At 39.8% G+C, this 23,562-nt stretch overlaps 1 protein-coding gene across 8 annotated transcripts in view; it reads left to right on the top strand.

The window, feature by feature from the left end:
* Positions 1-207: 207 nt before the first annotated feature.
* si:dkey-178k16.1 (band 4.1-like protein 1) overlaps positions 208-23,562 on the top strand; it is a 37,028-nt gene continuing 13,673 nt past the window's right edge. For 4 of the 8 annotated variants that reach the window (XM_039800284.1, XM_039800282.1, XM_039800281.1 and 1 more), the window contains exons 1-8: positions 208-450; positions 12,774-12,862; positions 13,197-13,346; positions 19,178-19,282; positions 20,500-20,542; positions 20,699-20,774; positions 23,111-23,329; positions 23,448-23,535. In XM_039800284.1, coding sequence (XP_039656218.1) covers positions 12,791-12,862; positions 13,197-13,346; positions 19,178-19,282; positions 20,500-20,542; positions 20,699-20,774; positions 23,111-23,329; positions 23,448-23,535 — 753 coding nt within the window. In that variant the 5' untranslated portion in view covers positions 208-450; positions 12,774-12,790. Of the gene's footprint in view, positions 451-12,773; positions 12,863-13,196; positions 13,347-18,869; positions 18,923-19,177; positions 19,283-20,499; positions 20,543-20,698; positions 20,775-23,110; positions 23,330-23,447; positions 23,536-23,562 lie in introns of those variants that run through there. The other 4 variants (XM_039800283.1, XM_039800280.1, XM_039800285.1 and 1 more) reach the window with 3 other exon arrangements.

The raw sequence follows: 23,562 nt of genomic DNA, 5'->3' as shown, positions 1-23,562 counted from the left end.
TGTTTAGCTCACAATGAAACTAGGCTATAAGACTCTATGTGCGTTAGAGAATGTTTTATTAATTATTATTTATTTATTTATTTTTTACGAGGGATGCCAAAACCCCTCAGCATTGTGCTTTAGGTTACGGTGGGAAAAGATGACCCGAAAATCAGTAAAGCAAGTGGTAAGGCGCTGCGTGTCATAAGCGGAGCGGTCCTCACATATCACGCACAACGTTAGGAGTTCCCTCGCTTATACGGTGAAAACGCCCCTCTACTCTCTTCCTAGCTGTTCCCGTCCGTAAGCATCTCTGCCGGCTTGTGCCTGTCTGCTGTCCCAGCCTGCAGGGCTACACCTCCCGTGGCAGAGGAAAGGCGCTCCGGGGCGGTGGCGTCCGTATTCCAATTTTCTGCGATCTCAATGATCACAATCTGGATTGAAGCTTGACACCCGGACCTGACAGGACAGGTAGGCTCTGCGTTGTAGCCTATTTGTTTGTCTGATACGGTGAACAGGTGCATGCTGCATTTGCCGGTTGTTTGACATTGTAGGCAAGGCACGGGGAACAGTACCGGTGACAAGCTTTAATACCAAACCGTGCTCTGCATGCTCTGCAAAGACACCGCTTTGTGCTTCATGGACGGATGGGGAGGGTGTTGCCATAGAGCTTTAATCCGACCAATATGGTCGGCGGGCTGGTTTAATAAACTGCATAGAACCAGGGCATCCTTTATTCCATTCAAATCAAGGCCCAGTAGGCAGAAGGAGTCAGCAGGTGCACCTTATTATCGTCTACTGAATCCCATATCGCCTGATCAGCCCTGTTTCTGCAAACATCCAACCCATATACGATTGTTCAGAGCTATTCTTGGACATGCCAGTGTGTAAGGATTGTTCTCTATGTGGAGCTATAGGCTAACAGCTGATGCTCAAGATAATGAGCTAATTGAAGACGGTGTGTTGTCGCGGGTGTGGCAGAGGGGGCAGGCGTGGGCGCCTCGGAAATCGGAAGGTCTCGTGAATCCTATGTGAACTGCAATGTGAGAAAGTGGGCTATTAAACTGGAAATGCTCTGAAAATAAATTTTTTTGTTTTTGTATTATATTTTTTAAGAAACAACATTTAAGAAAAGGGACACACTAGTTCTTGGTCCAGCTTATCAGATTGTTTTCCTTTTTTTAAAATAAATATGTTGATTAGGAAATAGGGGTTTGAAATATCCTCAATTTTAAAAGCTGCACGTCAAAACTGTATTTTAGCTGTAAACCACATAGAATGTGTTTCTCTCTCTGAATTGTATTCTCAAAATACGTGATCCTCTGTCCTATATACATATTGGACAATGTAGGCTATTCCTAAAATGACAATTTGAATTAAAAATAGATATTGGGTAAACTATAAACTAAATGAATTTCATATTAGATTATCAGTTATAGCAGATACAGCAATCTGCAAAAAAACAAAAAAAAAACATAACCCTATAAAGCATACTTCTTTTTGGGACAGAAGTAAAAATAACTTTTTTTTGCAAAAAGTTTTGCAAAGAATGAGACAACAAAGAGAGTGTACTAACAAGTGAAGTGCAATAATAACAAAAATACATAATTGTGGTTTTCAACAAGTTTTATTTCAACACCTCTGGATAAGTCAGATGGTAAAAGTTACCATTATCAGTAATGCATCATTCTGTTCAACCTCATCCTACTCACACAGACTGTCAGTCCTTGTGTATCTGGCTCCTTTGCAGCCACACTGCAGGCTACAGACTACAGACTCTAGTTGTGAAGGCAGAGTCAAGGAGGGGGAACATATGATCTAAAATCCATCCATCTGGCCATCTGTGCTTCTGTCCCTTCATGCGTCTTCCAGTCTCATTTCCTTTCTTTCACCTGCAGCACTTGCAGCCTCCCTGGTGCACATTACAATAGTGCAACTATAAGCAGTCGTGCCCCTCTGTTATGCCCCTTTGCTCATTCACATCAAAGGGCAAAGCATCTTTGTGTGGATGCATGTTGTGTTAAACATCTACAGGAAAAAAAAAAAATTGAATAGCTGTTTTCTAGGCTTGTCAAGGTGGTTCAAGGAGTCTCAGTGCAGGTAATGCAATAATGCAATTACATGCTACATTTTCCACAGAGCAATTTGCTTTTATCTATGACAGGTAAGATGACAGTCAAGCAAACTTTTCAGTTAAGTAAGGAAGGGACTAGCAAGGTTATATGTACACATGGCGTTCACAGGCGGTGACTCCATTACTTTCCGGTCAATGTGTAATATCTGTGCAATCTGTCATGGACGCACGTGCCATAAGGGTAAAGGTTAGGTCACAGGTTGTACTGCTGCAGGATGCACTTTTGTGTGTGCGTTTCTTTGCAGGTAAAGTCAGCGTGCTTGCTTGTTTAAGGTTGCACACTTTGATAGAATTCTCCCTCGAGTCCTATTTAAAGTCATCCTGTGATCGATTTGTAATAGCTCATTGAAGCAAGGCCAGTAGTCTGTTCACAGCCAAATTGGAATTCTCCACAAGATAAACCCACGTTGCTTAGAAGTGAGAGGAGCTTTCAAAGGCATATTAAAGATAACTGCATTTGATGCAGTGTGTTATGGGATGCAATGCCTAACTCAGCAAGACATTTTCTGAAATTAAAATTAATGACTGAATGAATGAAAGTGATATGATAAGTAGATGTGTACAAATGTAACAATCATCCCATAGACACCAATTGTAAAACAATGTAGACAAACCCTGTTAAAGTAAAGAAGTTGATTAATAACTTAGCAGTTTCTGCATTCAGCACTTTATGTTGATGTTGTAAAACTTTGCATTCTCCCTGCTTGTTTTTCCAAATACCAGTAATGGTTTTAAAATTATGAGCACATGTGGTGACTAGATTTTTCTCCATTTATAAGCCCCGCATTTGAAGATTTATGGCATAATATCACATTACATAGCCTCAATAGATACTATATTGTGATCATTTACAGTGTAGTAAAGGTCACTTGAATGATCTCTCTCATGATAGACAATCCATCCCACCATTTCTTTTTTTTAAGATTATTTTTTGGGCTTTTTTTCCCGCTTTTATTTGATAGGACAGCTAGGTGAGAAAAGGGGGAGAGAGAGAGGGGGGAAGACATGCAGGAAATCGTCACAGGTCAGATTCGAACCCTGGATCTCTGCGTCAAGACATAAACCTCCAAGTATTTGTACGCCTGCTCTACTCACTGATCCAACACGGCCACGCCACCATTTTTATTTTGACAGCTATATGGTATATCACATATTGCATATTTGATTTGAACAGTCTGACCAGATTTGTGAGCAACAAATGATCCTCCCCAAAGGGTGTACGACTAAATATGCTTAATAATAATCTGTCCCTCCACTGACATCCACATTGATTTTTTTCTTTTTTTTTTACCGACCCTTTGTGTTCATGTCAAACCATTTTAAAGCAGACTAGAAGCTAGCATCCTATTGTTGGTCATTGTCTTCCACCCACCACCACCGTCTCACTTCAGTGCACCCACCTCTACATGAATTGTCGCATTCTTCAGTGCCACCATGTGATTGTTCACCTCTTCTTCTATGTTATGAGTGTGTATTTAATCTAGCAAAATCATTTCTACAGGCTGGTCTCGCGCTCTCTTTTGTCTTTTTCTGTCTTATTGTGATAAGCTTGACAGACAATGTTAGGCTAGGGTTCCCATGGTAACTGTATTTTAAACAGGCACGCCTGGTGTCTCTGTGTTAACCATCGTTAGTGGTGACACTCTTTGGTCAAATGAACTGTGGCGCAGGCACAGTATGGTGCCTGTCATTTTCCTGTCATTGGGCTAAAGAGGGAAGCTATGTTTTGTTTTCCTATTTTTGACTGTGAAAGTAAAGGCCTGTAGAATTGCATAGAGGGAAGTGGAGTGAAATAAAAAAATAAAAAATTCTCTAAATGTATTAAATGCATTGTATTGTGTTTTTCATAATTAACGAGAAAACCTGGACAATGAACATTTACTGGAGGCACTTCCTTGTTCTTACTTACTCCGTCCAGCTAAAGTCATGATGATTACTGGGCCGCTAAAACACGCAGGCAGTGGACACGATAACAGCACTACCTATATGATGTTATGTAATCAGTAAAGCTCGTAATCTTCAGATTCTGTCGAGGCCAAGCCAAGGAGGTTCTGATTCCACTCTGTGGTTCAGTTTTAACATCAACGTGTCTCACAATCAGTGTCACCCACACAAGTGTCTGTACAGTGATTGTTCTAAAAATAATTCAGTTTTCTGATAGCAAAAAATTCAAAATTTTCTTTTGACCTTTTAATGTAATGTTCTCATGCCTTGTTACATATCCTGACATGACCCCTTTACTGTAGCAAATGGATGTAAGATTACTTTGTGGTGGAGAATGGAGGAGGTTGGCTCTTCCACTCGTGTAAACTGATTAATATTTAAGATATTCATCTCATAAATCAAACGATGCATTCTGACAGCTCATTTTGAGAGATTTCACTGCCTGATTTGTTTTAATCAGAGAGGATTAACTTTACAATGACACCCCCCCCCCCTAATAATTTTGATATGCACATTTGCCACCTTCTCCATCTCCAAGTGATAATGAAGCAGACACAGATAAATTTGCAATCATATAATCTGTCTTTTCATATCAGCTTAAAAAGGGAGCTTTGTGCTTTAGATGCTGAAGTGTAGAACTACTGTATACTAACCCCTGTAATATCCCCTGCTGTCTAGTGCAGACGATTCCCATGAGAGAGTGCTTGTACTATGTCGATGCAGATAACTTCCTATGGGCTTGCTTTCTCTTTGGGAGGATGAACTTGCAGCCTCATTGGTTCATTAGTCGTATCATTTATCTCTGTTGTGATGTGACGTGATTTGCAGCAGACTTAACAGTCGTGCTACGCAATCTGCTCCCAAGACTGCTGAGTGCCAAAGGTTCGGAGAATGTGTGCATGTGGTTTCCCCTGAACAAGGACATCTTGCCAAACCCACTTCCCCAACCCCCACAGTCCTGTACCTGGTTTCCCAGAGCCAGCTTCTGCCCAGCAAGGATTGATGGACTGGCTATATTCCATTAGAAGGGAGGCCCTGGTTATACAGCTGAGATGTGGAGGGGCTGCATGATAAAATTGCAAGGCTCATTGAGTGATTGGCTGGGGGTGGGTGGCTTCTGTGCATGTCAGTGGATATACAGTAATTCAACAAGATGTATACAGCTCATGTAATACTTTTTATGTGGTAGTGCGTTCTATTGTCTTTTAGCAACAGTAGCTGCTTTAGATATTAACATGTGAAAATGTATAGCTGTTCACACTAGTAGTCGTGGTAACCATGACAGTCTTGGTATACACTGTGCTCATTAATTGTAAATGTAGAGAGTTGGATTAGAAATCCTAGTAATTTGAGCAGTAAGAACATCGTACAATATTATATTGAGTCTACAACCATGCTACCGGCTCTGCGTGGCTGTACTGTACCGTTTAACAGATATAACGTTCAACATCTCAGTGTAGCATTAATTACACTAATTTAATGAATTACTTAACACAAAGTACAGCTGAGGCTGATGGTAATGTCATTAGTTTTGCAGGTATAGGTGATAAAAAGTATTGGACAAATTAAAATTCTGACCTGCTGGTGGCGCTAATGTAGATGGAAAGTCAAGGGATCATCAACGTTTTTAGGATATGTCCTCTGGGCACTGTGGATGTTTGTAACAAATGTCATGGCAATCCATTCAGTAGTTGCAAAGACATTTCACTGAAAAACGTCAAGGGATAACTAAAATCAGCAGAATGCATCCTTACCGGGAACATGAATGTCCTTGCAAAATGTCATGACAATGCCTCCAATAGTCCAGTAGATATTTCAGTCTGGACCAAAGTGGTGGGCCAACCAGTATTGCAATCCAGGAAGGAATTAACCTCCAGAAAGTGCCAGTAATTCATTAGAGCGACCAACCTGTCAGTTAAATGCCTGTAAAACTACAAGGATACTTTTACACACAAAATAAGGAGACTTGGATCCATACTTGCAGTCAATGAGAATTATCTCTTCAAACGTCCTGAAAACAGACAGATGGTTTGGTTGAAGAAAACTGTCTTTGTTTCTGAGCGAAAGTAATATCTCTTTAAATCTCCAAATTAATGAATAGTCTAATTAACAGGAGTACAGTTTAGGGCATGCTGTGCTCATTTATGTGAATTATGTAGTCTCAAAAGACGTTCTGGCAAAGGAAGAACACTGGGTATCACAATAAGCACATTTATCTGTGTGCTCCTCTCTGCAGCAGATTACACATAATCTATTCTTCTGTACTACTGCTACTACTGCTACTACTACTGCTACTATCACTACTTTGTTTTTGTAACCCATTAGTTTCCCCTCATTCGTTCCTCATTCATTCATACAGTAACTACCAGTCTGTTTACCAGTAACAAATCATTAGTGCTGAATCACAGTTGATCTAAAAGCTGTAAAATTGAGCAATCAGCGGCTTCCACAGTGAGGGGGAGGTAGCTTCCTCATTGTGCTGATGAGAGCTCAAAAAACCTTAGTGAGTTATTATTTAAAAATGGTTTCCTACCTACATTTAGGCAGGGTTAGAATGGAGATTACTGGTTATATATTTAGGTTATGTTTAAAACCACTGTGAAATACAGTAATTCCAAAACTTGCAACCTTTTCTTGCAAAGCTTTGATATTGCGACCAAAGGAGGTGCTGATGACGCTGTGCCACGGTATACCAAACTTTTTTTCTCCAATACACTCTGGAACAAAGGCAAACGGTTGACACTGTTAGCACATGCACAATTTCCTAAAAGCATACTGTGTTTGAGGAGCGAGAGGAATCCACAAGCTGTGTTTTCCCTGCTCTGCTGTGACATATTTTTGAGATGCTATATTTGACAGATTTCTGCTGCCCACCTGCTGATGAAGAATGGGCCTTTGGGCAACTAGCGCCCGCCCCAAGAAGCATCAATTTCCGGGGCCTAAATTGACAGACTCTTTGTTTGAGAGACAGCATGAAGACAAATAGGCACAGGCTGGCTGAGGTAAATGGTGCATCATGGGCATCATTCTGCCCTAGATGATCAGCCATCATGCCTGTTACTATCTAGCAATTTATCTGAGCTACCCCGCTGCAGACAATGAGTGTTTGGGGCATCACGTTGTCGGCATTTTGCTTCCTTTTGTTGACGTTCTGCAGTTTGAGACTTCTTTGCTCTTCAGTGAGTGCAGTTTCAAAATCTTGCAGTTGATCTCAAATAGGCTGAATCTGCTGAAGAACTAGGCTGAATCGTGCATATCTGTGTCTTAGATTTTAACTGATCAGCGAGACAGCTTATCTTTATGATGCCTGCAGTGTTTTGTAACACGCTTGAATAGGCAACACTTCTTATGGAAACAAAGCGTATTCATTTGATTTGATACAATCTGTTCTTCTTGACAGTCAGAGATACATACCGTACATCATAGACATTAGATTTATCATCTTTGCTTGTCACCCACAAAGACAATAAATCAAAGAGCGATGTGGTGAAAAATGTTTGCAATGTGGAGTCAAGTACTTTGCTGCAGAAAAATACAAGTTTACAGACGTCTCGTATTTGTTGGACCATCTGTACACTCTTCTATGTTGTGACAGACAGCCAGGAGATGTAAATGACTCATGGCTCCCTCCCATACTGAATGAATTGCAGGGTTTATGCAGGTAAACTTGCTAAATGTTGGTGGATCTTGTGTGCCACCAGCAGCTAAGATGATCAGGTCAAGTCCTCTGTATTTTAATGGGGACCAGTGGGTGTAGGAGTGTCAGACGCAAAGGCTAATCCTAATAAATTGCCAGTAAAAGCCTTCAGAAGGAAAAATTAAATAAAAGTTCATATTTCTCATTTCATTTCTGGCAGTGAAGAAAGAGAATTTAGATCTTCATGTAGGGTTAGGTATGTAGGAATGTTTCTATGTCTGGTCCAAATTTTGAGGGGGGTAGTGTTGCAATAGAATTTCAAAAATCTTGGCTTTGCCCTTGGCACAAACAGACAACAGTGACACTGAAAAATGTTTTTGGATAGAAATCAAGATTTTTAATTTCAAATGTAGACTGTAATTGGAACATGAGCAGAAGCAGGGTATAGCATATTCCAGACAGAACATGCTGTAATGAATGTTTTGGAAATAATTCATGTTCTGAACATTTGCGAAGCTTATAAATTATTTAAACTGTCACAGAGATGATTCACCTCAATGGTAACTTGTAAGGTGAAGTACAGTATAACAATACTATGAGCTTAAGAGTAAAAGGATCAACACCTGTCAAGATGAAATCATACTGTAGAAGCTTTAAAAACACAGACTATTGCAATTTATTGAATTATATATTGCAGGTGTTCATGTCAGTGTCTCCACCATCCTGCACAATTGAATTAACATTAAATAATTTAAGATTAACATGATGTTGTTCCTGTTTTTGGGAGGGTCAAGGTGTTCCCCAATGCAAATGTTTCATGATGTAGCTGGTTAACATGGAGTAGATTAAAACCCCTGACCTTGGTTTGAAATTTTAAAGCAGCTATAAAACATTATTTTTTTTGTAATAGCAATGGCTCTGTGATATAAAAGGGATCACTCATGGTGAAAAACCCATACAGAATGATTGGACTCTGCAGCTCCCCTCATCGCTACAGTCTTTCAGCTCATTGTTCTGATTTTCCAGTCTGCAAATTTACTTGGACGAGGAGAACTGTGTGGGTTGATCTGATTTGACTGACAGCGGCATCTCCCTGGCAACCTGAGCAAAGAATGCCACAGCAACTGTCATCACATTGTTATTCTGATTCTTATGTTGCTCAATTCTGATTGGTGCATGCACATTTGTGACATCACCTCTTTTCAACAGTGCCCTGCCCACTTCTAAATAGTGAGAAGAGCACAGACGAAAATGATGAGAAATAACCAAATTTATTATTATAATTATTTTAGTTAAAGAGGTTCTTAGGGCCTTTTAACATAGTAGTGTTCATTTTAACAGTGTGGATGAACGGTGAGAATGGGTTGCAAAGTTTCCCCTGTTTTTCTGTCAATATTACCTTGACTTCTGTCTCTTGATGTCTTATACAATTGCCATCATTGGTAGTTTGGGACTGCTGTGACCTTTAGTTAGTTGTAAGCGCAACTGGTTTTCATCAGGACAGAAACACATTTAAACTTCACACACACACACACACACACACCACACACACACACACACACACACACACACACACACACACACACACACACACACACACACAGTGACCACGCGAACACCAACCTGATTATTCTGGGGGGTTTCAACTCGAAAAGGTTAATAACCATCATAATATAAGCACTTTCCCAAATCTAGTCTGACATTGTTTTAATTTTGGCCATACACTTCTGAAGTATAAATAAAATGTATTTCTGTCTTATTTAAGTAAAGATAAGCAAACTTATGTAATGCACCTATTTTTGGAGGCCTTCAATCCTGCACGTTGTTTTCAGAGCATCACCCATCCTGATGTTGTCATACTCAACAAAGACTTTCCTTGATGTTTGCTCTTTGAGGCTCAAAAACCAAAAGGCCCCAGATGATTTTTGTGGAGAAAGACCTTTAATGGGAGTCTGTTTGAAGTCAGTGACTGTTACAGGAATGTTGAGTCTAAGCAGCAGCAGCACCTCACACTTCTCAGTCTCCATCATCTCCCTCGCACAAATGATTAGGTGTCCGGAGACCAGAACTGATGTGGAGCAGGAGTGATTGAATCACAAAGTGACCCAAATGAAAGAATTGATTGGCCTCGCGATCATGATGTGTGTGAAATGAGCGGACTAAGTCTCTGACACTGATCCATTAGGATTCTTCTTAAGTTTGCTTGTGATTTACTGATACATTTTTCTGACAGCTGCAACGTAGGAGGATGACATTCATACAGATTGCAGATCTGATTTGCTCAGGTGAACGATTGTTCAGGAGAACTGATATTTAGCAGAGAAATTAGCACAGATTAGAGATGGATGTTAAGGTAAAAGAATGGACTCTGAATTTGAATCATTTTTATTGCTTTCTACAGTGTATGAAATGAGCTTCTGTATGAAATGTAGGGCTGAAGGGCATTATAGTATCAACACTTTACAATTAAACAACACTACAGGTCTAAAAAGCTCAAAATGCCAGTGTGGCCAGCTACGTTGTCGCAGACTCACCATTAGGACAGCTCAACTTTGATTTTTATTGCGTCATGCCATGTCAGTGTCGGGCCTCAGTTTGTAGCTTCGTGTCACCGGCTTCCATTGCAAATGACTTGTAGCCTGTCGCTTTAATGCTCGTAGTGTAAACACAACACAGCTTAAGAGTCTTCAGCCATACAAGCGGCTCTGTAAGACTTTTAAGACATAGTTGTGCTTTGAGCTAAATGCTAACATCAGCATGCCAACATGCTCACAATGATAATGCTAATGTTAATGTTTAGCAGGAATAATATCTACTTTGTTCAACAGTTTAGTTTAATGTGCTAGCATCCTAATATTTGCTTTTATCATGATTTCTCTGGAAACACAGAAAACCAGAATTTTATAAATCAATAACATTATATGATCATACCGAACGTCAATATATAATAAAATTAAATAATTTCCCAGCTCTAATGAAATGTGCTACATAAACAAAGTTTCAATATTGTTCATATTGAGCTCTACTCTACACCATGACTTGGAGATAGTTTTGGACTAGTGTGCGGACATTTTTCATGAAATATCTGAACAGGTTCACTCATCAGTAATCTCCATGCAGTGTGAAAGTGTTGTTTCACAGCTATTCTTCCTTTCTTAAAAAAAAAAAAAAAATTTTTTTTTTTTAAAAAAAGTATACATACATTAAATGAAAACAGAAAATAAATTTTTATTAATGAGCTTAATCAAACGACCCACAGGCCCTTCAGAGTTGTGGAGGAACACTGCACGGTGTGAGTGTGACATCTGTAGCCTTCCTAGTGCCAGACTGCTCTCCTGTTTGATCTGGCTTCATTATGCAGAGGGAGGCTGACCTATCATGAAAGCTGAGACATGCTGTGTTCCAGCCTCCCAAATTATAAACACAGCGATGTACTCAGGCAGCTGGTTGAGGGAAATTTTGGTAATTAGAGCCTTTTCTTTGGGGAAAAAAATACCATATCTTTTCCTGGTTTACAAACACTTCACTGGCCGTTATTAGACCAAATTAAGCTTCTGTTTTGCTCCTCCCTAATGACAGTTTCCCCTGGAAGCTTTGTACTTTTTATCAGAGCTTCCTACGTCCCCTCCTTACTAATCCCTTTCTCTCATTAACCTCTTGCCTTATTTTATGCTGTTTTCACTTTTTGTTTTTACATCCAGGCTTCAAGGTTTGTATTACAAACATCTTCCCAGTGTGTGATAAGGTATATTCCCCCATGTTCAAATCAACAATTTCTAAGGGAAGTTTACTATTAGATGACTGTTTGCTTTGAATGGAAAAGCAAATGTTTTTTAAGCCGTTTTACTCTTTATAGGTAGTCATTAATTAAGTAAGTTTAAACCATATTACACATGCCTTAGGCTAACACATTTCCAGGAGTTACTTAAGAAGAAATTGTTACATTTTAAATCAGAGTTTGCATTTCTTGCGCACATCCTTTTTTCTTGAGGCTGAAAAATGAGGATATTCTAAGAAAAACATTATACTTGAGGAAAGGAACAACCTCACGATTTGTCAATTACCACCCTATTTTTGGCTGGGAAAAGGAGGCCCTTACATACAACTCTGCACTATCACTATCTCATCATAATCCAGTCTCTCTTTCAGAAGAAAATGTCTCATGTTATCTTGAAAATGTTAGCTGACATATAAGTAATTTTAAACTCTGTGACCCGTGCTCCCTTTTCAAACTAAAGCTACACATTGACTCTGTTTGTTTTTTCCAGATAATTTGTTTCACTTAGCTGTACTTCCTCATCTGAATATCAGCTATTGTACTGGATGTCACCTGCAGAACTGTGCAGGAGTTCAGCTCGAGTGTAGCAGTGGTCACCTTCAAATGACAAGGCTCATCTGTCTCCGGCTCACCTTAATATTGTATCAGCATTGTTGTTTGTTTCGCTCTCCAGCCCCTCTCTTTTCCCTTGCCTGGTGTCTCTCCCCTCATAACCTCTGCCTTTTGTACTTTTTCATTCTTTCTGTCTCATCCTCCGATTGTTGTCACATTTCCAATGCCCCCCCTCCTCCTCTTTCTCTCTCTCTCTCATTCCCGGTGTGTCTGCTACCTTGTGCCGTGCCGCAGGGCTCTCTGGCTGATGTAATTTATGCTATCTACTTTGCTAGTGTGAGAGGAGAGCGTCCTGAAGCCAGCACTCTTCATGCAGAGTGCTCCTGTGGGAGGCGGTGAGCCAGCACTGACTGAGCTTAGCTACCCTCTTTCTTTCACCATCTCTTCCTCATGCACAATGCAATGACCATGCGTTTGAAGAAGACACTAAATTTGCATGGCAGTACAGGATAATTACAGATACCACATAGCAGCTGTCAGCTGCAAAGACAAATAGCATGTGATGTCACGACAGGTATCTGTTCTGCGGCTATTCATTACATTTTGTATACTGTGTACAGATGGGGAAAGTCTTTTGCTCACATTTTATGAGTCCATCAGAAATCCTCAACAACAATCAACACTGTTTGTTTTTTTTTTTAGCAGGAAAATAGTTGATGTTGACTAAATATGTTTATGTGTGGTTGCAGGACTGCAATCCATTTCTATGACAACAGAGACGGCTTTGGCTGGGGAATTGAATAGCGCAATGGAGGGTGACGCCATGAGAACCAATCAGGTGGGAGAGCTGTGGATCTCACAGCAGCTGTAAATCATTTTACTCAGGCCTCTCAATCACTCAGGGGCCTTCCGGCATGTTTGATATGCAAGGCAGCTAGCCCGCTCCGCCTGTGCCAGCAACTTAAGGTCTCAACATCTTAGAGCAGCAGCTCACACTACATCATGCATTTGATGATTGCCTCACATGATCAAATATTTTGCATTGAAATCACTTTGAAAGACAAGTACAAAATGCCCCGATGAGAGTCAGAATTAAAATATTTATATGAAAGACAAATGATTGGGTGATTTGAAGCTCACACACTTAGAGGAAGGATTTTTCTCTCTCCCAGGTTCCTGAGGACCAGGGGGACATGGATGATAGCTCAGAGAAGACCCCCAGCAAAGCCTCCAAATCCCCCCAGAAAAGCAGCAAGCGGCCCAAGACCGTCCCTGTCAAAATCACTCTACTTGACGGCTCGGACTATGAGGCTGGAGTCGAGGTATGCTACCCACTTCTTCATAGATGGAGAAAAAGTCTGATCAATCCATGTGAAACAAATGACTATAATTATGTGTTTTAAAGATTATTACAACACAGGTCTTATATTCATAATTTCCATATAATTCTTATCAGTAATAACATTTTAACTCACCAAATTATTTGTTGAGATCTGAGAAGTGAGCAGTCAGACGATCACAGAGATTTAAAACAAAACATAAGGTCAACAATATAAATGTTACCCAAATGTTTTACAGACCGACTTCCTTGTCCAACTTTGATTTCCAGTAGCCTACTTGCTGTAGTTGTGCAAGCACACAGTATTCTTGTGCAATCAATGAGGGATTATTATCAACATTTTGGGGTCCATCTCTATAAGTGTGTTACCAGTCGCCTGTTTTTATGCGCAGTGGAAACACCCGAAATTCGAAAATGTTTCTCTTTTCTTTTTTTTCTTTTTTTTTTGGGAGGGTGGGGGGCTTTTTTATTTTATTAGATAGTGGTAGATAGACAGGAAAGGAGGGAGAGAGAGGGGATTCTAATATTCTCATTAAATTGTGGATGGAAATGCGCATTAATTCGCTGTTCTGCAAATCTTAAGGAAATTAAGTTACAATTAGCTACTTTTACTTTTACATCCAGATTAAATAGTTTAGATAATCTAGTCCAACTGTTTACTTGTAACCCTGGACTGTATACTACTTCACAGTCCTACATGGTTACCTCTGTAACTCTGACAGTCACAGATCTGATCATAAAATTACAGTAGTTCCGAGAATAATACAGGATGGTAGGAAATGTTCTTTAGCAACCTGTAAACTGGGGGAAAAATATTTGGATTAAATTCTGGAAACATGCAGAAACATAATTAGAAATAATGATTTGAAAATGTTGTTTTGCAGTGGCAATAAAGTAGTTTGGCTGTTTCTCCACGCTAAAATGCACACAGGCTTAAATATTATATCTGGCTGTGCAGGGTGACCATCATTAAGAAGCTAGTGTACATCTACCTCATTTGAACAGAGCCCTTGAGTCAGCACACTACACCACGGTACACCTCAGTGGGATTTAGTCTCCCTTGGTAAAACATGCTACTCAGTCAGGAAATGCAGCTCTGTTGCTATTCTCACTGAGAGGGTGAGTTACGGGTAGAGTGAGGTACCACAAGCTCTGCATTGTGGGGGATGAAAGACCCAGATGAGCAATCTCTGGCTTCCATGAATCCTAATAGTAATAATAATCATGTAGCCTTTTGGGTTTGTAAACAGAAGGGCTTAGCTCTTGGTCTATTTGAATTCCACAGTAGCTCATATATTTATCATGATCGAACACTGCAGAAAATTAATCAGGAGTAAAATGACTGAGGTTAAGCGAGGTGTGTCAAAGTGGGTGTTTCACACCAGAGGAAGATCCTGGCCAGGACTTACAGAGCTGCCATGAATCACATTAAAGCCAGTGCTGAAACCCCATTGGCTGCTGCTGCTGACGGAGTGTGGTGTGTGAAGGGAATGATCTTGTTGGCTCAACCTCATTCATGTCACTGTATTCCTTTTATGGCTTACTGTCTCTCACGTGACCTCACATATTTTACTTATGAGTGGAGAAATATGTCAGGAGTCCTGACCGAGGCATCACACACAAATTATCCTTCAATTCAAACCCACTTCTCTCCCTCAGTGTTGGTTACGTGCATGCATACACACATGCACACACATTTCTTCATGTCACCTGGGCAGTGACACTATAGTATTGGGATTTGACAGGAAATCCATACAGTTGACAGATGAGTGCTCTTAGGTTTGACTGGGGAGAAAATAGAATGGGAGAAGGAAAGAGGAGGAAGATAAGATGAAGCGAGTGGGGGAGGTGGTGGAAAAAGATGGAGAGAAGCTAGATAAAGGAGTGCCCGCTTGTGTAATGTAGTATGTACATTATGTGAGTGTGTATATCACTGTGTGTGCAATGAAAAAAAAGGAAAGCGGGGACACAATGATAAATAATGTGAAATCCTTGCTTTAATGATGATGGCATGTCATGATGGCCACTGAGGGAGCGTTCCCTAATGATAAAAACAAAGAGAAGCAGTCTGAGCCTCATATTGATGTTTGGCTCACAGCATTATAGATATTGATTGATCTCTGTGCATTTGTATAGTCCTTAACTTAAAGCCATATGATTAAGGAAAGAACCTGCACCTGCTTACAGTAGCCTATTCCACAGCCTTTACGCTCAAGTTATTACTTTTCCCAAAAACCATTGAAACATCTGGCTTTTTAAATAACATCCTGAGTAGACCATTGTACGCATATTTTTACAACTTAAACTTTGGCTGAATGGAATTTTCTCTTCAGGTCCAACCCATGAAATGCAAATATTTATTTCCACGGTTCATTCATTTCTGCTGGTTAACCACATTGTCATGTGAATTTCCTCTTTATTAGAGAGACAGGGCTGTTTGGGGTCTGCAAAGTATTCTGTTCCATTGATACTTCAAAGCTCAGCTACTGATGCTGACCAGCTACGCTATTTAAGAAGTGCCTTTTTCACATAGTGATAGAAATAACAAAAAAATAACTGCTCTTGTCCATTTATCCTCAGTTGATCCTTTACTTGTACTGTGGAAATGTGCTTTTGTTTCACATAAGTAGGCTAAATTGTAATACAAACCTCTAATATATCTGACCAAAAACCAAATCATTTCTGTAGCTGTTCTCTTGGGATGCAGCAGTAGCAACAATCATGTATAAAAAAAGTGGGGACAACAGATACATCTATATATGCAAAGGATAAAAGCAATAAACCTACAGTCCATAGTGTTGAACATTCTTACATTTAAAGTGCCTAGCGAGAGAAACACCCAGCTCCATAAATGTGAGGTTCATGTGATCATGTGGTTAACGAGTTAAATCCAAATAAAAGATTCATGACACTGGGACCAAGCTCGGCCTCCTTAAAGAATGATAACATCAGTTTATCTGCAGAATATTCTACCATGTTTTCCTGCAGCATTGCTCTCTCTGTGTGCACAGCCAGCTGCATACCTGAGCCTCTGAAGGTTTAAGTGAGTTCAGTCTCTTGCTCAAGGAACTGTATACTGCATACTTGCTAACACTGGAGCACAGCCTGTCTGGTTGAAGGGTTGCCTGTCTTCTACAGTGCTCCACATCCTAAGAACCAGCATGTCTATACTTCGCTTTGAGCTAAAGTGATTTTTCACTAAAAAAAAGTAAACAGCTTTTATTGTTTAGGAACTTTAGAACAAATATAATATATTTTTTAGGCCTTTTTTCCAAGCGTTCATGAGCCAAACTTCGTGAACGAGTCATTAAAGTTTTTAATGAAATTACTCTAGTCCCTGCAATTTCAAGTATTTTCCACCATGGTATCCAGTGTGAAGTACAACTGTTTGTTTACTTCAACTGAAATGTGCATAAGAAAGTGGCATGGCTAAAATCAAGAAAATGTCAAGTTTTATTATAGGCTGCTCTTTCATTAAAGGGGCATTCCACCTATTTTATAGCCTGGAAACCAGACAAATCTGGAGGTTTGTTTTATTTGCTCTGGCAGATACGTCTGGTCCTTTCCTGTTCAGGCAGATTTCCAGCTGACCAGATCCTGTTCGGGCCAATCACAAATGTTTATCTCATATGGTACGGGTTTCAGATGATGACTGACAACTTGTGGAGCCTTCACGCTTTACACAAAATATGTGATGACAAAATGTTTTGCCTGTGCAACCTCATGCCGGGAACGTGATATTTATTTTTTCGAGGATTGCAAAGACATGACCCGCCCTACTCTGCCTCTGATTTGCTTACCCTTATATTCTTACCCTAACCAATCTCACTCCTCATGCCTAAACCTAACCAGTTTTAGTCAATCACAAGTAGAGCAGGGTGGGTCATGACTTTGCCATCCTAGGAAAACAATTTTGGCGCCAGGGAAGCTGCAAGCGTAACCCTAGCTTAGTAAAGAGGAGCACCAATGAGGCATTTTTGAAAACTACCAAGATGGCTGCTGCTGATGTGGAACTTTCTGTTGAATTACTATTTTCAAATTCTGATGGCAAAAATGGCAACAGTAGTTTGCAGTCCTTTCTGCAGTCTGAAAAATAACCCTGGTGACCTCATCAGGGTTATTGTTTTGTTCTGTGATGGGATTTTTTTTTGTCATTTGTTCACTTCACATTACAGTTTGAGTGCTGTATCTAAATAAATAGTTTTGCTATAACATTTCATAATAGTAACTACACTGACTCAGGCTAACTTTACCACCTCTATAGTTTCACTAGTTATTTGATTCCACAGTGCTATCCTTCTGCTTGCATTAGTCAAAGTGACTAAGTACACACACACACACACACACACACACACACACACACACACACACACACTGTCTATCCTCATCTTGTTTGCATGGGCGAGGCGATCGGCAAAATGGATTTCTAGCATTACACCAAATGGCTGCTAACACAATCAGCCCACAGAACTAGTTACAGAAATGTGATTGGAGCCAATTGGAGCGACAACGAAATCTCATCAGCACCTCCTGAATTGGTTGCCATGCTTGGGGGACCACCTGAGATGTGTGTTACTATTTCATTTTGTAAGGAAATCGAATATATGCACAACTCCCCAAAACTATCACTGACTGCAGCCTCTGCCTGTTAATAAGCATTATTCTCTCACTGCTTTGCCCATGGCAGCCTCAGCCTCAGCAGGATATAAATTATTGTTAATTTGATTGAGAGACAGATCACTTTATTATGGTAAATTGATTATCCTTTTAAATATTTAAAAGATATACGTACTGTACTTCTTGCTTTTCCTACAAGAGCTGAAGAAAGCTCTGTGATGGCCTTGTAGTAACCAGAGATAGAAAGTAAGAGGGCACACGCACATAAAGAAGCGACCTTCTGTTTCCATGGTAATAGCTGCTTGATCGCTTTGTCACCAGAGGAGCCAGGTTTTTGTGTGGTGTGTGTGTGTGTGTGTGTGTGTGTGTGTGTGTGTTGTGTGTGTGTGTGTGTGTGTGTGTGTGTGTGTGTGTGTGTGTGTGTGTGTGTGTGTGTGTGTGTGTGTGTGTGTGTGTGTGTGTGTGTGTGTGTGTGTGTGTGGCCAAGGCCTTGTTTTCAGCCCTGAAGAGCAGGATAGAAAATAGGTGTGGTCTGTTAAAACGCCACTGATGCGAAATGCATTTCCTCCCCTTATATAGGCATACAGAGTTTAGCTCCTCCTGCTCAACAGGGGAGAGGGCAGACTGGAAGCTTCTCTCAGACCACAGTTGAGGTGGATTTTTGTGTCACTGATTTTTCTTTTGTAAAATATGAAGGAAAAGATGTTATTGTCTAGTAAAATATTGTCCAGCTATTGCTAGATAACCAACCACAGAATTCTATAATTAATACAATATATTTTTAGAATAAACATTTTTACAAATCTCTTTTTCTTCCAATTTTTGTCCTTGCATTTTCCGAATACTGTAGATATAGACAGAAATGATGGGGAGAGAAATAAGGCTGTGACATGCAACAAAGGTTCCCGGCTGGAAGCGAACCCGGAACGTAGGAGTTGTACTGTAGGTCTTGAGCACTAGGCCAGCAGACGCCCCACTGTCTTACACATCTTTATTCAATTGCATGATAACACTCTATTCTGTTTTTGTCTTTTATAGTATGTGATGTTCATGCAACCTGAAGTGTGTGTGGTGTGTTTTTTTATTGTGTGTGTGTGTGTGTGTGTGTGTGTGTGTGTGTGTGTGTGTGTGTGTGTGTGTGTGTGTGTGTGTGTGTGTGTGTGTGTGTGTGTGTGTGTGTGTGTGTGTGTGTGTCAGAAATTTGCCAGGGGCCAGACCCTGCTGGACATGGTGTGTGGCCATCTGAACCTGCTGGAAAGGGACTACTTTGGCCTGACTTTCCAGGACACTGACAACTCCAAGGTCAGACATACAGAAACACAAAGACATACACAGGCATGCATGCACCCAGATATGTAACTGAGCCATTAATCAGTGCAATTAAACATAGGACACTAATTGTATCCCCAATTACAAACTAACCTGAGTCTGCTGTTGTAAAGTTACATTTATTTACAAATGTGTGTTATGAGAGACTGCACACATACACGCAAATTAGGTGCTTATGTGTACTGGGTGTTTATTGCATGTCTGAATTGTTCACTACGGCCTTACACATAAATTAAATAAAATGTCTTGTGGTCATATTTCTATTTATCTACATGTGATGGCTGAAAAAAGTACCTCTTTACTAGCATAATAACGGTGGCCGACAGGGGCAAACGCACTGCAACTTAATGAAATACACGCAAATAGACAAAATGCAAGCAAATAAAGAAAACGTCTTCATTAATTTGACAACACATAAAGCACTTATGTGAATACAGGAGCCCTCAGAATTCTAAACTGTGTTTACTGGATAGTAGTCTGGCACAGTATATTGATCCATTATGATTTGGAAGCACTCGGCAGCTCATGCTTGTTTATTGTGTAACATCGTCCAAAGTGCAACAGACCTTAGTTTTGATTTTCGGTTAGGTAGATCTTGTGTTCTGTGATCATTATTGATATTATGTGGGGGTAATTTAGGTCCTTCTGTGGTGAATAGCTTTGTCAAGTCCAAAGCCAAATACATGTATTGTCAATGAATTTACCGTGTTTCTTTATTCACGCTTTTAATAGACTATTTACTTTTTTGGGTAAGATTTTGTCACTGATTTCAAAGCAAATGTCAACCAGCCTTTCAGCCAAGCAGCCCATTAACCAGACTGTTTTTCCGGGTGTTATAAAGCAGTGAGTCCCCGGTTGCCCTTTTAACCGTGCTTAACCACTTACAGCCTGAGAGTGGCACACATGACCTTTTAACCTTTTGAAATGTGATTAGACAGTATGGCCTTTTAAAAACAGTGCACCATGAAAGCTGTAGTGACATTTTGCAGAAGGAGCTGGATTTCAGTGTTTATAGAAACCATCCTTTTTTGTTGTATGAATACATTTGGCTTTCAACTAAGGAATACATTTAAAAAGGGAAGGACAGCCAGTGAGGTACAGTTCTTAAAAGGGCTCTTAAAAATGTGAATATGGTTAATTTGCTGAGGTTGAATTTTTCAAAGGGGATTGTCTCTTTCTTTCTTTATCAGCATTGGTTGGATCCTTCCAAAGAGATTAAGAAGCAAATTCGGGGTAAGTGCAACACACACACACACACACACACACACACACACACACACACACACACACACACACACACACACACACACACACACTCCAACACACTCCAACAAATCCACACACATAGCAGTCCCTCGCAAAACAAAGTTTCTGGTGGTTCGTCTACAGTTGGTTCCTGGATATTTGGATTTTCTGTCAAGTTCTACCCTCCAGACCCGTCTGTGCTCATTGAAGACATCACCAGGTAGGCGTCAACAACTACAACACCACAGCCCACTGTTACAGAACACTGATTTGTTTTGGTTGTCTGAAGCAATAGAATAGAAGAAACAATGTCGAGTTTTCCCAAGGACATATTTTTTGGTTTTGATAGAATTTATGAAAAGAACATAATAGCAGAGTACCCTATGCAGCGAGCTCAACACATTTTTAATTAATAAAGGTTGAAGACAAGGAGTTGGCTCTACTACTACTACTACTACTACTACTACTACTACTACTACTACTAACATTTTCCCTAACGCCAGGAAGAAATGACAGATCAACATAGGTACTTTGCACACTATTGTAACACACAACACTAGTAAACCTACACACACAAGTCCACAAGAGTAAAAAAAGAGTCAAATGTTAGCTCAGGCAGTTTATTTGAATTGTGGAGAAATGTGAAATCAGCCATAACTGTAACGTTTAAAGAAATATGCTGGTCCGACCTATCTGACTTTTCTTCTGTGCTTATTTTCTGTACTGTGTTGCTTTGCTAGTGTCTTTGATGAACCAAATCTAGCGTTACGAACAGCAACATCTCACCACCGGTCGGACTGACTGCTAGTTTGGGTGGTGTCATTTTCTTTACTCTGTGGCCCAACAGGTAAATTAGGTCTCCAACCTGATGTTAGTCAAAGTGTTGACATATGAAAGCATCAAACATGCATTTTAGATGAGATGAGAAGTATTACCAGTTGTTCTGCATCCCTGTTTGCTCAGCGCTGGTAAATTTTATATACAGGACGCAGAGGTGTTACTCGGAAGTAAACCCGAACGCAGAGGTTTTACCTGGAAGTAAAAGTATTATAAGAAATAGAAAAAAATAGAATAAGAGTTGTAGTAATAATAATAATAATAATAAATAATAATAATAATAATAATAATAATAATAATAATAGTTTACACTATAAACACCCTTATTATAAACAGACAGGTAAAACAAATGAATAAATAAATACACAGATATACAGATAAGTAAGGTGCGGATGAATAGAAATGACATATTGCACAGTAGGAGGTGACACAGAGTAATACATTTAATAAATATGCATAGTGCAGAATATTGTCAAGATATGCATAGTGCAGAACATATTGTCATATTGTCACTTGTTATTGTTTAGTGTCTTGAATGTCCATATAGGCTAATATGGAAACAGCTAACTAACTAACTAAATGTCCAATAGAACTTCCTTTTGAAACAATAGAGTTGACAATATTGTGACACCATGATCTTTGCAGAAACATAGGCCGTTATATTTAATGTCTATTTTCATTACTAGACTATTGTCTACGGTGTATGTACTTTATGCACTCAGTGCAGACATATTCACAGTAGAAGGTAGAAGGTTACGGAAAATGTTAAGGCTTCTGTCAAGATATCCTAAACAAAGCAAAGAACAACACCATAAGTACATTGTACAAAAGTGTGTATACATGTCATAAACTGCTTAAAAGGTCTGATCACCCAAGTCACATAAAAACACATTTTCGGGCTTACCTCTAAGCTGTTCATAAACTTTCAGTTTCATATGCAAAGGTTGTGAGATTTTTCTGCCACTCCAATGAAGTTTGTGATTTGTGGTACTCAAAGTGTTTAACAAAAAACTTTCTCAACAGTATTCAAGTTAATCCACATTGATAAGAGTATGAAAACTGTTGGCATTGTTATTATATTGCAGTTTTCAATAAGGCCCATTTTATGACGATGATATTCAAATGTTGACAGTGAGATCTATGGATTATCCTAAATACTTTGAAAATTGTTTCTGGGAAGACATGTTGCTGTTGAGTTTTTAATGCATTTTCACCACAATTCTGTTAGGTCAGCGGTTAAATTCTCAGTCAGGATCTAAAAACCTCAACAAATGGCACTAGGCATATGTGGAAAAACATACTTTCGAGTGAACTAGCTTTTACTGTCGGATAAGCCGAGATGTACAGTAGATCCGTTGGTTGGAGCTATGTATGCATAGAATACTGACTTAATTATTGTATAGAAGCTTGAGGATGACAGGAATGTCATTAGATTTGCAGGTATTTGGTCATACACCAGTATTGAACAAAAAATGTTGAATTCACTAAATGAATTTCAGGTGATCATCAAAGTAATTAAGATTCATCCTCTGAGCAACATGAATATCAAAACATGAAAATGGCATGGCAATTATCGCATTATTAGTTGTTGAGATATTTCAGTCTGGAATAAAGAAGTGGGCCGGCTGACCGTCACGCGGACATTGCTGTCCCTAGAGCTACACCACTCGCATTATAAAAAACTTGAGTCAACATAAAATAAGGACTGCATTTCTTTAGGTACTACCTGTGCCTGCAGCTGAGGGACGACATCCTGTCTGGTCGTCTGCCCTGCTCGTTTGTCACCCATGCCCTTCTGGGCTCCTACACCGTTCAGGCCGAACTGGGAGACTACGAGCCAGACGAACACGGCCCAGACTACGTCAACGACTTCCGCTTTGCACCCAACCAGACACGTGAACTGGAGGAGAGAGTGATGGAGCTGCATCGTAACTACAGGTCAGAGAAACTACAACTCCATTAATTATCCATCAGGATAATGGCAAATGCTGGTATTTTTGATTTGTGGGATGGATATAAAAGAAATGATGACTCATGTGTGGCATTTGTGTTTTAGGGGAATGAGTCCAGCAGATGCAGAGGTGAACTTTCTAGAAAATGCCAAGAAGCTTTCAATGTATGGAGTGGACCTGCATCATGCAAAGGTACAGAGATAAAACTTAGGTATTTGG

This window comes from Perca fluviatilis, chromosome 5 (genome assembly GCF_010015445.1).
Source record: "Perca fluviatilis chromosome 5, GENO_Pfluv_1.0, whole genome shotgun sequence".
NCBI lineage: Eukaryota > Metazoa > Chordata > Actinopteri > Perciformes > Percidae > Perca > Perca fluviatilis.
The sequence above is the reverse complement of the archived record's forward strand: the minus strand, read 5'-3'. Positions and strand labels throughout refer to the sequence as shown.